General features: G+C 36.8%; 1 protein-coding gene across 1 annotated transcript; it reads left to right on the top strand.

Moving 5' to 3' along the window:
• The first annotated feature begins 1,193 nt into the window (after positions 1 to 1,193).
• On the top strand, positions 1,194 to 4,772 carry LOC103427345 (transcription factor MYB46). Its single transcript, XM_008365407.4, has 2 exons — positions 1,194 to 1,569; positions 3,487 to 4,772. The coding sequence occupies exons 1-2, from the start codon at positions 1,271 to 1,273 to the stop codon at positions 4,229 to 4,231; spliced, it is 1,044 nt and encodes a 347-aa protein (XP_008363629.3). The 5' UTR covers positions 1,194 to 1,270; the 3' UTR covers positions 4,232 to 4,772.
• Positions 4,773 to 13,179: the final 8,407 nt, after the last annotated feature.

Here is a 13,179-nt window from a genome sequence, read left to right as displayed (position 1 = left end):
AAGGTGTCCCTCTCGCCGTAGGGTTCAAATTCTCGACCCGCGGGTAGACCTATAGACTCAATAGAAAAGGTCTTAAGGAGCCGCTTTGAGCTTATGATTGTAAAGCAAACGATCTAAATCATTTTATTTTATGTTGCTAAATTATAAATTTAAAGAATTGACACAAAATTAACATCTTATGTTGATAGGCTGTCTGGTAAGAATGTATTTTCTGTGTATAAATAAATTATCTCTAATAGTGGTCCAAACAATTTGCAGCTAACTTGGGAGAAATTTTTCATTGTGATCGAAATTAGACTTAGGGTGTCAAACCAATTTTAGGACCTAGAGTTAGTATTTAACTCTTGGATTGACTTTGGAAATATAGGTTAATTGATAATTGATTCACTGCACTTGTTCAACTGATACATGCATATATAAAACACCAGGTACAATATAATAGTATATTAACTTGTTTTAACCGTTTCAGTATTCAACAGATAGATTGTGAAAGCTCCAAATCACTTCTTTTGTCACCTTTCTTATATGAGAATATAATTTAAGGATAAATTCTCCACACATTGGAGTCTTTTCTACTTCTTTTTCTATATTCAATTCATGTATACATATGAAGCTTAAAAATGTATTGACCAAAGAAAAAAAAAGCTTTAACATGTGGATCTCATGGCCAATCAACATTGAAGCTGGATGAACTGGATCAATAAGTGCACAGCATGCATATTCTTGATTATCTTATTCTTTATCTTCAACTACACGTGTGGAGAGAGAGAGAGAGAGAGAGAGAGAGAGAGAGAGAGAGAGAGAGAGAGATTATGTGAAGTGGAAGCAAATTCATATGTTGGGCTTGGTTCCAAAAAGAAAAGAAAAATTCTTTGATGCTTTTATATGATTCATATAATATTATGATTACCTTGAGAATGAAGAAAATAGGTTTAGAAAAAAGGACAAAGGTCATGGAGTCAAAAGACAAGACGACCACCTATCTCTCTCATACCAGGTCCCTCTCCAAACCGTTTTCTACTCAGACCCATCAACCAACCCCTATCTCTCTCTCTCTCTCTTTCTCTCTCTCTTCCCTATATTGTAAGCAACCCCACAACCATCACCATCATCATTATCATCATCATTCCCACCATATGAAGCCTTGTATCTCTCTTTTTCTCTATAAATTCATCACATATTTTCATCAAACCAGTTGGGAGAGAATAAGACATCCAAAACATTACTTCTCAATTAGCTCTCTCCTTTCACCCATCACTTTCTCGTCACAATGAGGAAGCCAGAACCCTCCTCTGCACCAGCAGGCAAGAATAACAAAGAGAACAACTCTAACAGTAAGCTCCGAAAGGGTTTGTGGTCACCGGAGGAGGATGACAAGCTGATGAGCTATATGATCAACAATGGTCAAGGTTGTTGGAGTGATGTGGCAAGAAATGCTGGACTGCAGAGGTGCGGCAAGAGTTGCAGATTGCGCTGGATCAATTACTTGAGGCCGGACCTTAAGCGAGGCGCCTTTTCGCCCCAAGAAGAAGAGCTCATTATCCATTTACATTCTCTCCTTGGAAACAGGTTTTTATCAATTGCCACTTTTTACTACTTACATGTTTGATTTTTTAATATTCATGCGAAAAGGATGCACTTTTTGTTTTTGTTGGCATCACTTTCCAGAAGTGATCACTTCCTATTTGTGAAATGTTTTGCATCTGCATGCTGTTGTGATTAGTAAATTCAGATGCACAAGAAATTACTAATTAATTAGCTAAATATTTGTCCAATGAAACGCACTTTATACAGGATAAGATGGCATTCTTTTATATTACAGCTTTGGTGTGGAAGAGTAAATAAGAACAAAAAATGAGGTCAAAACAATAATGAGAAGGCATTTTGAGAATATACAATCCCCATTCCAAGTCATTGAAATTTTGGGGCCTCTACACTCTTTGTTGACTGTTTGACAATTGAGTTTGATCTGGATAGACTCCAAATTTGACATGCCATGTGTCTTTCAAAAGATGTCATCGACTACGATCTTTTGTTTAAACGAATACAAATTTATTATCAATGAAAAGAAACACCACTAGTTCAAGAGGTTGTTAAATACAATTTAGTATCTTTGGTGCTAATCCACTTACAAAGGATATTCAAAGTATAACTATATCTTTGAACAAAAATACATACACATATAGGAAGCTTTTAAGTGAAAGGATCTTTATTTTTTATAAAGGGGATTAGTTATGGGGCCCACACCGCATTGAAATTTAACAATCTGAGCCGTCTATTTTTTTAAGTTGCACTTCATAGATCATCCTTATAAAATATTATCCACATATTTGATGCATCTAAGTGAGTTCAAAGAAATTGGCGAACATTTTGTTATAAGAAAACATAGAAATTTAATCGTGATAGTTAAATAGGCAAATGGTTTTGGATTGAATTGAATTTTTGCAAGAATAATCTATGAATCGAGACTTACAAAATAGACGTTCAGGGTCGTTGAAGCTCGATGTGGAGTGGATCCCATAACTAATCTCCAATTTTTGAATAAAATGGAGATCCCTAACCTTAAAGTGCTTGCACACATATATACCTTAGACGACATATGTATACTTCCATATATATACAAAAATACTTTTTTCCTGTATCTTAATACTGATCATATATACATAAAGAACTAGTTGGTTGAGTTATATTTATTTATTGTTTTTGGGATGAGTACGCCAATATTGACTATAATCACAAATATTGAGCCTCAATTATTAAATGTTTTTAATATATGAAAGTGAAAAAGGGTTGGTATCTTATACATGGTCTGTATGGTCCTTTGAGTTAAAAATTATCTGCACTAAATTCATCTAAATTACAAAGAGATAAGGATTTGAACTTAGTACGTAACGTTTTGAAAATGAATATCCTATTTATTAGAACAATTCACGATTTGCTATTCCCCTATTGTTTTAAGAATAATGCTATTAGTGCTACAAATTTCAATTTCAATATTATGTGAGACTCGCTTCCATGCAAACTAACCATCAATATTGTTAAATGTATAATTCACTTTGGTGTCTTCAATGTTTCCTACGGCATTGGCTGCCAAAAGCTATAGTTAAATAAAGAAATTGATACCATAATGTGATATCTATTGTCAAAATGTTTGGTTTGAAAAATTGCTACATGTGAGAAGGCGTGTGAAGATGTGAAAATAAAAGAGTCTTACATCTCTAATTTTTGAGTCGAAGACACTCAAAATCTTTTTGTGTTTTAAGTTTGGAAGGCATGCAAGTTATGCATTTAGGAAGCGAATATTAGACTACATAGTTTCTTGTTGGTCAATAATGAAACTCGCTTGCTGTTGGGGCAAAAAGAAATCAAACACTTAAATATTTTCTTGTTGGTCAAGAATGAAACACTCTTTTTAAAACCAACTCTTTTAATTAATGATATATGACTCATTAAATTCTTAATTATATTTTGTTTTTATACGTGTAGGTGGTCCCAAATTGCAGCTCGCTTGCCTGGGAGAACTGACAATGAAATAAAGAATTTCTGGAATTCAACAATAAAGAAAAGGTTAAAGAATTTGTCATCCTCAAATGGCTCACCAAACGCAAGCGATTCATCCTCAGAGCCTAAGGATCATTGTGTGATGGTGACCGGAGGGTTCATTACTCCCGGGCAAGAACATGGCATGTTGCCAATTTACATGGACTCAACACCATCGTTCATGCAATCTACGGTCCTCAACCACATGTTTGATCCATTGCCTATGCTCGATATAAATCATGGCGGCCTAACCTTTCCCTGCGCAGGTGGATACCACAATGCCAACCCATGCATAACACAAAGGGAGAATGAAGTTGTTGTTGGTGGTGTTGGTGATTGTTATAACTTTGGAGAAAATGGAGTGTTTGGGAGTAGAGATGTTGATATTGGGGTAGAAGGAGAGATATTTGTCCCTCCTCTTGAGAGTGTATGCACTGAAGATCAAAATATTAAAACTGAAACCATCTATGGGGATCATAGAAACCCTAGTAGTAGTAATAATAATAATTACTACAATAATATAAATAGCATCCTCACCTGCAATAAAAATATTAAAGGTGAGAGCATAACTGGGGTTGGGAATTACTTCGATGATGATCAGGAAGAGCTCACCATGGGGGACTGGGACTTGGAGGATTTGATGAAAGATGTTTCATCTTCCTCATTTCCTTTTCTTGACTACCAAAGTTGAATAAGCCTTCAAATATTCCTCCATCTCTTTTTCTTGCTTTTTATCTTTTTCATTGAGGATCCCTGCTTTATTCCTGAAGGTTGGTAGAAAATTGTTCCTAGTCATAGACTGCAGAAGTAGAAAAACAGTGTTTATTCTACTTTTATATTACCATATATGGTATCAGAAGGCAAGAGTTCAAGGGTAGCTCAGATGAAGTGGGACATGGTGGTTGAAATAAAGGTCACACTTGAGTATATATAAAGTGACAATGAAGAGTAGTCTTGTATGTATCTGCTTTTTTCATGGCGCTCAGAGGCTTCAAAGAGTGTCATATACTTTGTGAAGGAAGATGTGAATAGCTACATAAAAATGTAGGGAGAGATACATCAAGGTTAATAATAATAACTAGTTGGTATATATATCGATTGTAGTTATTATGAGATGTACAAAAAGAATAATGCATGGTGGGTGGAATTTTGTTATCAGTGGGAGATAAGTAGGTTGTACTACACATTTGATGAAGATATATAATATATTTTTGTCCCCTCTCGTTTTTCTATTTTTCTGTTTCTCGAAATATTATCTTGAGTTATAAAGAAATTGTTATTGACAATCTCTTCTCTAATGAAATTAAACAAGGAAAGAACACACAATTTTTTTTTAAGCATTAGTAACAATTCTCATTTACTCGAGTGGTTCGTAAAAACTCGAGCGAGGTCCTTACTAAATTGATTTAATAACAATAATCTTTTACATTTATCTATTTTTGGGAGCAGCCTCTCCATAAATGGGGGTAATGCTAGCCGACATTTACCTCTCCCAAACCCTGCGTAAAGCGGGAGCCTTGTGCACTGGGTACGACCTTTTTTAATCTTTTACATTTATCATTCTCCTTCCAAAGAAAATAGCAACATATATAAATGATCATAGCTTCTCTAATAGGTTTTTGTCACTTCAATTGTTGTCATGTCCACTTGTTAATAGTTATAACAAAGTTCAACATCAATGAAAGAGCAATACATAGTCAGCTTAAGCTCTCATTGAAACATGGACTTATTTATTATTAAATTAGTTAGTTAGGCTATATGGTTGTCCAAAGAGCAATTATCATAGTTTACCATTCCAAATGGGAACAAATACAATTAGTGCACCTAAATTATAATCAATTCGTAGACAGATTTTGGCCAAATATTCCAGAAGTGAATAGAAAGCAACTTTGGAATGTGATGATGGCATTACACATTTAGTTATGCAAAAAAAGACAAGGTGCCCATTTTCACTTCAAATGACAGATGATGGGAGTGCTTCTACTTAATTGCTATCATTTGCCTTTAGATTTTTATCGTACCATATTCATAACTGACATGTGTTTCTATGAATTATCATGAACCTTGTTTTTCTCGAGAGTTGAGAGTTGAGACTGACATCTGTATGACCGATGATTACGCCTAAGTTTAGTCTCTATGATTAAAAAAGAGATCAAACAGTTTCACATTCTACAAAAAAGATATATATTCCTTTTGTAGTATGAGCTCCACGTGTTATTTATACTTCAATTTGTTCAATAGAAAACGTAAACTACGAAGAAAATCCTCTAAAACAACCCCTACGCGAAGGAAACTCCTCAACTTGAAAAGTTCACCGTAAACAAATAAACTCGGCCCTCTCCCCCAGGTATTTATGTGGAGAGCTATAGGTAAGTTTTGTTCTTCCTTGCATTTCTGCAACAATTTTTGTCAAACATATTTCCCTCTATTTGGCCTGGAAGGTCGCCAAGAAGGATTTGTGGTCCTTCTTTAGATGAGTAAGCGTGCCACCTCGTGGCCTACAATGGCCGATTTAGAAAATATGCAAAAGCGATTGTGTTTACACCTTGAATTTGACTTCTGATCAAACGATAATAACCTTTTCTCGGCCTAGCTAGCTTGTTTCTTTACCTTGAAGGCAATGCGTTGAATGAATAACGAAATGGTGAAGGTAAAGATCAAGTGAGAAAGTGAAAGGAATTGAAAATAAACAAGATTAAAATTAATCCAGTTGAGAGAAAATAAATTATATTAAAGACGAGTACCTTAGAATAAATGTGTTTGAATGTAAATGAAACTGAAAAAGATGATGACAAGAATTGAAGTGCATAAAATAAAGAATTGAAATGCGAGGGCATGAATTAATTTGTAACAGACAAATTGAATTAAAATACTATGTGATAACTAAATTGTGTAATTTAAAGAAAATGAAAAAAATGAAATAGAAGTGTGGGTAGTAAATGCATAAAACCTAATCTAATAGGGTTACGTTACGCTAATATAGGAATTGAAGAGAATATAGAATGACAAGTTTGTGTTTGATCGGGTTCATTTCTCTTCCAAGCTTGTATTTTTTATATGACCAGGATAAGTCCCAACATGGCTGGCCATTATTTGGCCCGTGCTTACTTCAATCAACAAAAATCTTCTTCATTTGGGGAAAAAAAAAATCTTCTTCAATTGTGATAGTTGATTTTGGCTAGCCTTGATTGTGTCAATCGTCTTAATTCCAACCGAAATTTGGTTTTAATTGTTGCTGTCCTATCAGATTAAGAATGAGATTGTGTAAATCCTAACATATCTAGGATATCCTTATGGGATTCTACCATATCTCTTAGAGAAAATATTATCCTATTAGAGTTGTAATCATATTAGGGTAAAGAATTAATCTTCCCAACTACTATAAATAAAGGCACAATGGGGTAAAATAGAACACACCTCACAATTACACATATCTCTCTTCTCTCTACTATTGCCGCACCCCTCTCTTCCTGGCCTCCATAATTATTTAGTAAATTATGCATACAACACGTTATCAACACGCTCTTGACGCTATGCTAAATAGAGTTTATTCTTCAATCAGGAGAGTATTACGTTTTAATCATTATTTTTATGATTAAATTATTATTTTATTGAATTGATCTACATGCTATTGATTCCATTTAATTTTTCTGTGTTGAACGTGATACAATGCATTGGAGATAAAATTATGGCTTTCAGAGAATGATCTTCTACAAAATTCAAAGGCTTTTATTGTTTTTAGTCAATCAGGTACGCTTAAAATAAAGGAAGATATTTGAAATGACCATGAAGCATGAAAACATTCCTATGATGCATGAACCCCCTACATTTATATTTTCCTTCCGATATATATTGTATATGTTCATATATTTGTCAATATATATATGTTCATGCATACGCAATTATAAATTCGTTATGTGGAATTTGTGAGTCAAATAATCTAAATAAAATATAAGCATGATTTGGGGTTCTAAAAACCCTAAATAATAGAAAATCGAACCAAAAGAGCCGAGCCGTCTCTGTCCCAAAACCCGGATGCATAGAACCATTCTGAGGTTCGAGACAGAACCGTTTTGGCGTTTTGTCGCCTGCATAGCTAGAGTCACCATATTTCCAGGAGGAAATCTCGATGCCGACCATGGTTTAGGCCATGGCAATAACATGGCAAATCGTTCCAACGATTTCGGACATATCCCATCAATGTTTGACAGATTTTAAGAGATTCCAGAAGAATCTCTGATTTTTTAGACTTCTCTGACATCTTGATTGTTTTATGTCGATGCTCCATGGATTCCGACCTTTTATTTTGGACTGATATCGTCGCCGCCGTGGCAGCGCCACCTTCTTCCCCGGCGACTTCCACACATCCAGCATCGCTCGGATTTGTTTAGATACACCTATCGAGGCCTTGGGCCTCTCAATGCTCAACCCACGTGCCACCCAACCCACTATTTAGGCTCGGGACTTGTTTTTCCAGAATGGCCTTTCAGTTTTTAGGCTTGCCTTGGATCAACATATAAGAGTTTGCAGTATCCTGATATTCCCAACCTAATTTGGGGCTGGTTTTTTTCTTGTTTCAACCTGCAGCTAGCCTGAAGCTGCGCTGCTATCCCACACAACCCAAAAATTATCTCTTGTTATTTCCTTGCCTCGACCCGTAACCCAACTTTGTCTGGGTTTGCAACTCATTCAACCCAAGCCCAATTTTGGGCTTGATTCTTTATGTCTGACCTACAACCAACATTAAATCATCTAAAGGCCTAGACAAATTTTATTTTTGCTTCTATGATCGACCCCGAATGGTCCCGATCTATTGAATTAATTAAAAATGACCAGCAGTCTATTAATCTGACAAGAAATCCAAAATTATTAGCCTGAAGCTCACTTTTGGAATTAACAATTCAATAATTTGTTTTTCTTCTTTGAACTGTTGACATCCTTTCGTAGTCCCGAAGCGCTCACACTTGAGTTCCCAAAGCAACTCAAATCCACTACACTTAAATCGGCATATTGCATTATGCGTTCTTACAGGAACCTCTCATTTATGAACTAAACGTTCATAAACTAAATTGAACATGTAGTTTCAAATTTAGTGCCTTTGAAACCCGAGGTTTTTTTTTTTAAACAATACACCCATGAAAACCCAACGTTTTTCATGAAAACTATGTCTTGGAACTCGAATGTTCTAACTTTGATGCTTATGGATGATTCATTCCCATAGTACCAATCACAATCTTGTTCCCTCCAATTCAGTGGATTGTTGTATCGTAACGAGTTCGATCTTCCTAAATTGGACGCTTCTAATAGAAACCACCTTATGTGGGGTACAAGACGTGAATCTCCGCTTGACTGTCAAGAAGCTGAGAAACCATTGAAGCCAACAATGGCATGGAAAAGCTGAATAAGTCTCTACCATGATCTTTATTCAAATACTTATGCCCGAAGCATTACAAATGGAAGTACCTCTCGAACAAGGATTTCATGGCTCTTTGGCTCGCTCTTACGGACTGTCTAATCATGAAAGATATTTCCTGAAGCACACCATGATTACATCCATGAATGAGTATGATTCTGAATTTTATAAATCCGATCGAATTTTGACTAGAGAATACTTTTCTAGTCCTTCCTTGTTTCTAACTCGCTCCTGAAGCAGCAGTGTAGAAAATGGAAGTTTACCAAATTCTCGGATCTTATTACTACCACAAACGTGAGAGAAAGGTATAGACCCAGATTTAGCTAGTCTACAGAACGGTATAAACCCAGTTCGGCTAGAATCTACCGAATGGCTCAACTCAACTTCGGCTAGAGTCTACTGAATGATGGTACCCTGCTTCGGCAATGATGCACCAAAAGGCATGCTCTACTTCGGGAGAGATGCACCAAACGGTATTCCTCTGCTTTGACAGAGGCCTACCGAACAGACTTCTCCAACTTCGGCTAGAACCTACCAAATCCAAATCTGGGTCTATCTCTTTCACAATTCAATTTCGAGTTTGTTTTTACAACATATGGTAGAATCAAGGCCTGCCAAGGTGTGGCATCATGCCCGAAGCATGATCTTTGGCATCTAAGACCTAAAACTTTAAGAATAAAAGATATTGTTCCCAAACCTCAACCTTCCACACTCTACTTCCGTCTTGATGGAATAGGTCATTGGTTATTCACCTGTTGTGCCCCTACCAAAGTTGTTAAGGAGTACCATTCTAGTAGTCAATATGTGAGACTAATTTGCTCCACCAAACATCGTTGAAAGAGCAGAATTTTGGCATGGATGGCCTTGTTGGCCAAATCCCCTTAGTAAACTATTTACTTTGTGAACATTTTTTCTATGTTCTTGGATTCACATTTGGTGTTTGTTTTAGTTATGGATAATCTTATCGATCTTGTCCTCGAAAATGAGTTAATTGAATCATGTTTCTTGTATACATGTGACTGAATTCAATTAAACACGTGATTAGGTATGAATGTGGGAAAGTTAGATGTCTGGATGAATGCAATACTACGCACACTAACTTTATACCCAAATCACATCTCTAGCAACGACTTCAGGTTTATCCAACCTGATTAAGAGCATCGGCACGCTCCTCATTGTATGAATGGTACTACATTACCATTTAAGAGACCTTATATTCTCACCGTTCCGAAAGAACATCGTTGGGTTTTTAAGGATATTCGAGATGACAACGATCATAAATGAAACCATTGAAGAAAATAAAGTTGCATATCTTTTCACCACCTCCAAAAATAAGCCTGAAGTTTTGTTTTAAGACCAATGGGCTACCTCCCAACTGGGAACACGCTAAATATAGTCGGCATGTAGCCTGGTGATTTGAGCAGTTTACTTGCTTTGGCACGACCATTTGGGACACTTGGGTTAAACAATGATGCCACGACGCATCTCCTTACCCAAAGTAAGGATTTTGTGCCTACAAGCACATTCTGCTCATTGTGGGAAACTAATTTTCTAAATCATTCCTAGCAAAGATACGAACAACCCTCTTTTCATAGTGGATTCAAGGGAATATACGTGGACTAATCCAACCAAAATGCGGACCATATAAATACTTGTGTTTTTGGTTAATAAATCGACAAATTGGTGACATGTTTGTCTACACACATTGTTGCTAAACCTCTGGCCAATTTTTAAGGGTTCATCACCCTACTTATCCCATAAAGTCTGGGAGATTGGATAATGCCAGAGAGTTTATATCAACGGTTTTTTCAATAAAGTATTGCATGTCTCTTGGGTTTATAATTGAACATCGAATTCCCATGTTCACCCCAAAACAGCCTCGCATAGCAATCATAAAGTGCAATTTAATTGATCGCCCATACCTTGTGAACGCACCAAGTTTTCAATTTCTGCCGAGGGCTATGCAATCTTGTATGTAGCTATGTTGGTTCGCCTTAAGGCCCATTGCCACCCAACTTATTTGATGTTACAGTTAGTTACTGGGTACGAACCTGACATTTTTCGTATTTACGATTTGGGTGTGCATTCCATGTGTCAAGTTATGCCGCCATAATGTACCAACATGGGTCCTCAAAGAAGGATGTGCATCTTCGTCGATTATGATTTTCCTTCACACTAGCTCTTTAAGAGCCCTTGCAATCGATCTATTTACCGATTATTTACGGATTGTCATTCAATGAGACAGTCTTCCCGTCGTTAGAGGGAGATAAGAACATCATCATTCCTGTAGAACGATACGAATTTGCATGGAGGTTGCCCACAATGTCTCATCTCGATCCCTGCACCGTACAAGTGTGATAAGCAAGTGCGATGAATTCTAGCTTTCAGAATATTGCTCCAGACGCATTCCTCTGATCTAGCTAAAGTGACGAGATCATATACCAGTTGTAAACATACTTTCAAGGATAGACGTACTTAAATGGACAACGTGTCAACATCCCCGAAGGGTGTGCTACCTCTATTGGACGGTTCGATACCCCGACGGATAGCAATCAATCTATCCTGGCATAGAGTATGACAGATCACTCGATTCATAAGATTCATTTCCCTAGAAGAGGAAGATCATGGTACAAAATGAATCCATACTTAATCGCTGTCTCAAATCATTTCCATCTCATGAGATTAATCCGGATTGTTCCTGAGACTTGAAATTCTTGGTCCAGTATACTAGTTTGGATGAGAAAATGGAATTGAAATGAGATTACCATCAATAATGTTCTCACTTATATGGTAGCTACCGACATAAATGAAAAAGCGACGATATCAAACCATGTTTTGTTGATTGAGTGACAACGTAGAACTGATTGGACAACCGAAATTACAATCCAAGTTAAAATTCCTTAACAAAGTGTGTTTTGGACCTATTGTTCCTACACTGTCCAAGGTAACCCTGCTATGTTACAAATGGGAAAGGAAACGTATTGAAATCAATGAAATAATGCGATATGATGCTGTAAGATTTCTCTCAAACGCCTTGTGATTGATAGCAGCATTATGAAATGTGGTTAGTGTTTCTCCATGGGGATATAGATACGGAGATTTACATGAAAGTTCTCGAAGAATTACATGGACTGGTTCAAATAGTTCCAAACCACGAAACACCTTCTTAACTTGTTTGAGGCGTTCACTTACGGATTAAAACAATCTGACGGATGTGGTATACCCGTCTAAGTGATTATTTGATTAGTTAAGGATATGAAGTAAGCCCTTGCATGTTAAACTATGAAGTCTTATTCCGAATTGTTAAAGTTACAATTTATGTCAAATGACATGTGTTTGTACCATACTTGACCAATCCCGAAACTACCAAGCACCGGTCAACGTTATACCGTCAAGGACCCAGAAGAGTTTCCCTCTAACCAGGAGGCCAATCACAGCGTGACACATATCAATATCAGAGGCCAATCACAACACAACACGTGTCAATGTCAGAACAAAGCTAGAAACTCTCTTCTATAAAAGAAGATCATTCTCCCACAATAATCCCTAATGTCATTTGTACTAAATCATTCACTAGTACTCACTAAAGGAGAGCTTGAACCTATGTACTTGTGTAAACCTTTCACAATTAATGAGAACTCCTCTACTCCGTGGACGTAGCCAATCTGGGTGAACCACGTACATCTTGTGTTTGCTTCCCTGTCTTTATCCATTTACATACTAATCTACCCTAGTGACCAGAGTAATCAAGCAAAGTTCACGAACTTAACACTTTATGTTGTACCAAAATCCCCACTGATTTTGTGCATCAACATTTGGCACCGTCTGTGGGAACGACACTTATTCCCACTCTCTTCAGGTTTGTCAAGCTGGTTTCCACCATTCGTACACTTTCTTTTGACCAGGCATCCTTCTCCAACATAGGGAGCAAAGGAAGCCACGACACACAGAATGACACCCCTCTTGCACCTAGCGCAAAGCAACGAAAGAAGGAAGGAAAGAAGCTCGCTATTCAAGCTAAAGTCGATAAGCTGGAGGCTCAAAACAACAAGATAGTAATAAAGAATGAGATCCTCCAAGAACAATATGAGAAGTTCTTCGAGACGTTCCACAAAACTAGGCGTACTCAAACACGCGAGCTTGTTGCCCCTATGGACATCAACCATCATCTGGGTGCCCCCCAACACGAAGGGTCACCTTCATTCAACATAGGTATCCCTAATGAG

Source organism: Malus domestica, chromosome 03 (genome assembly GCF_042453785.1).
Source record: "Malus domestica chromosome 03, GDT2T_hap1".
Classification (NCBI taxonomy): domain Eukaryota; kingdom Viridiplantae; phylum Streptophyta; class Magnoliopsida; order Rosales; family Rosaceae; genus Malus; species Malus domestica.
This window is presented reverse-complemented; position numbering and strand designations above follow the sequence as displayed.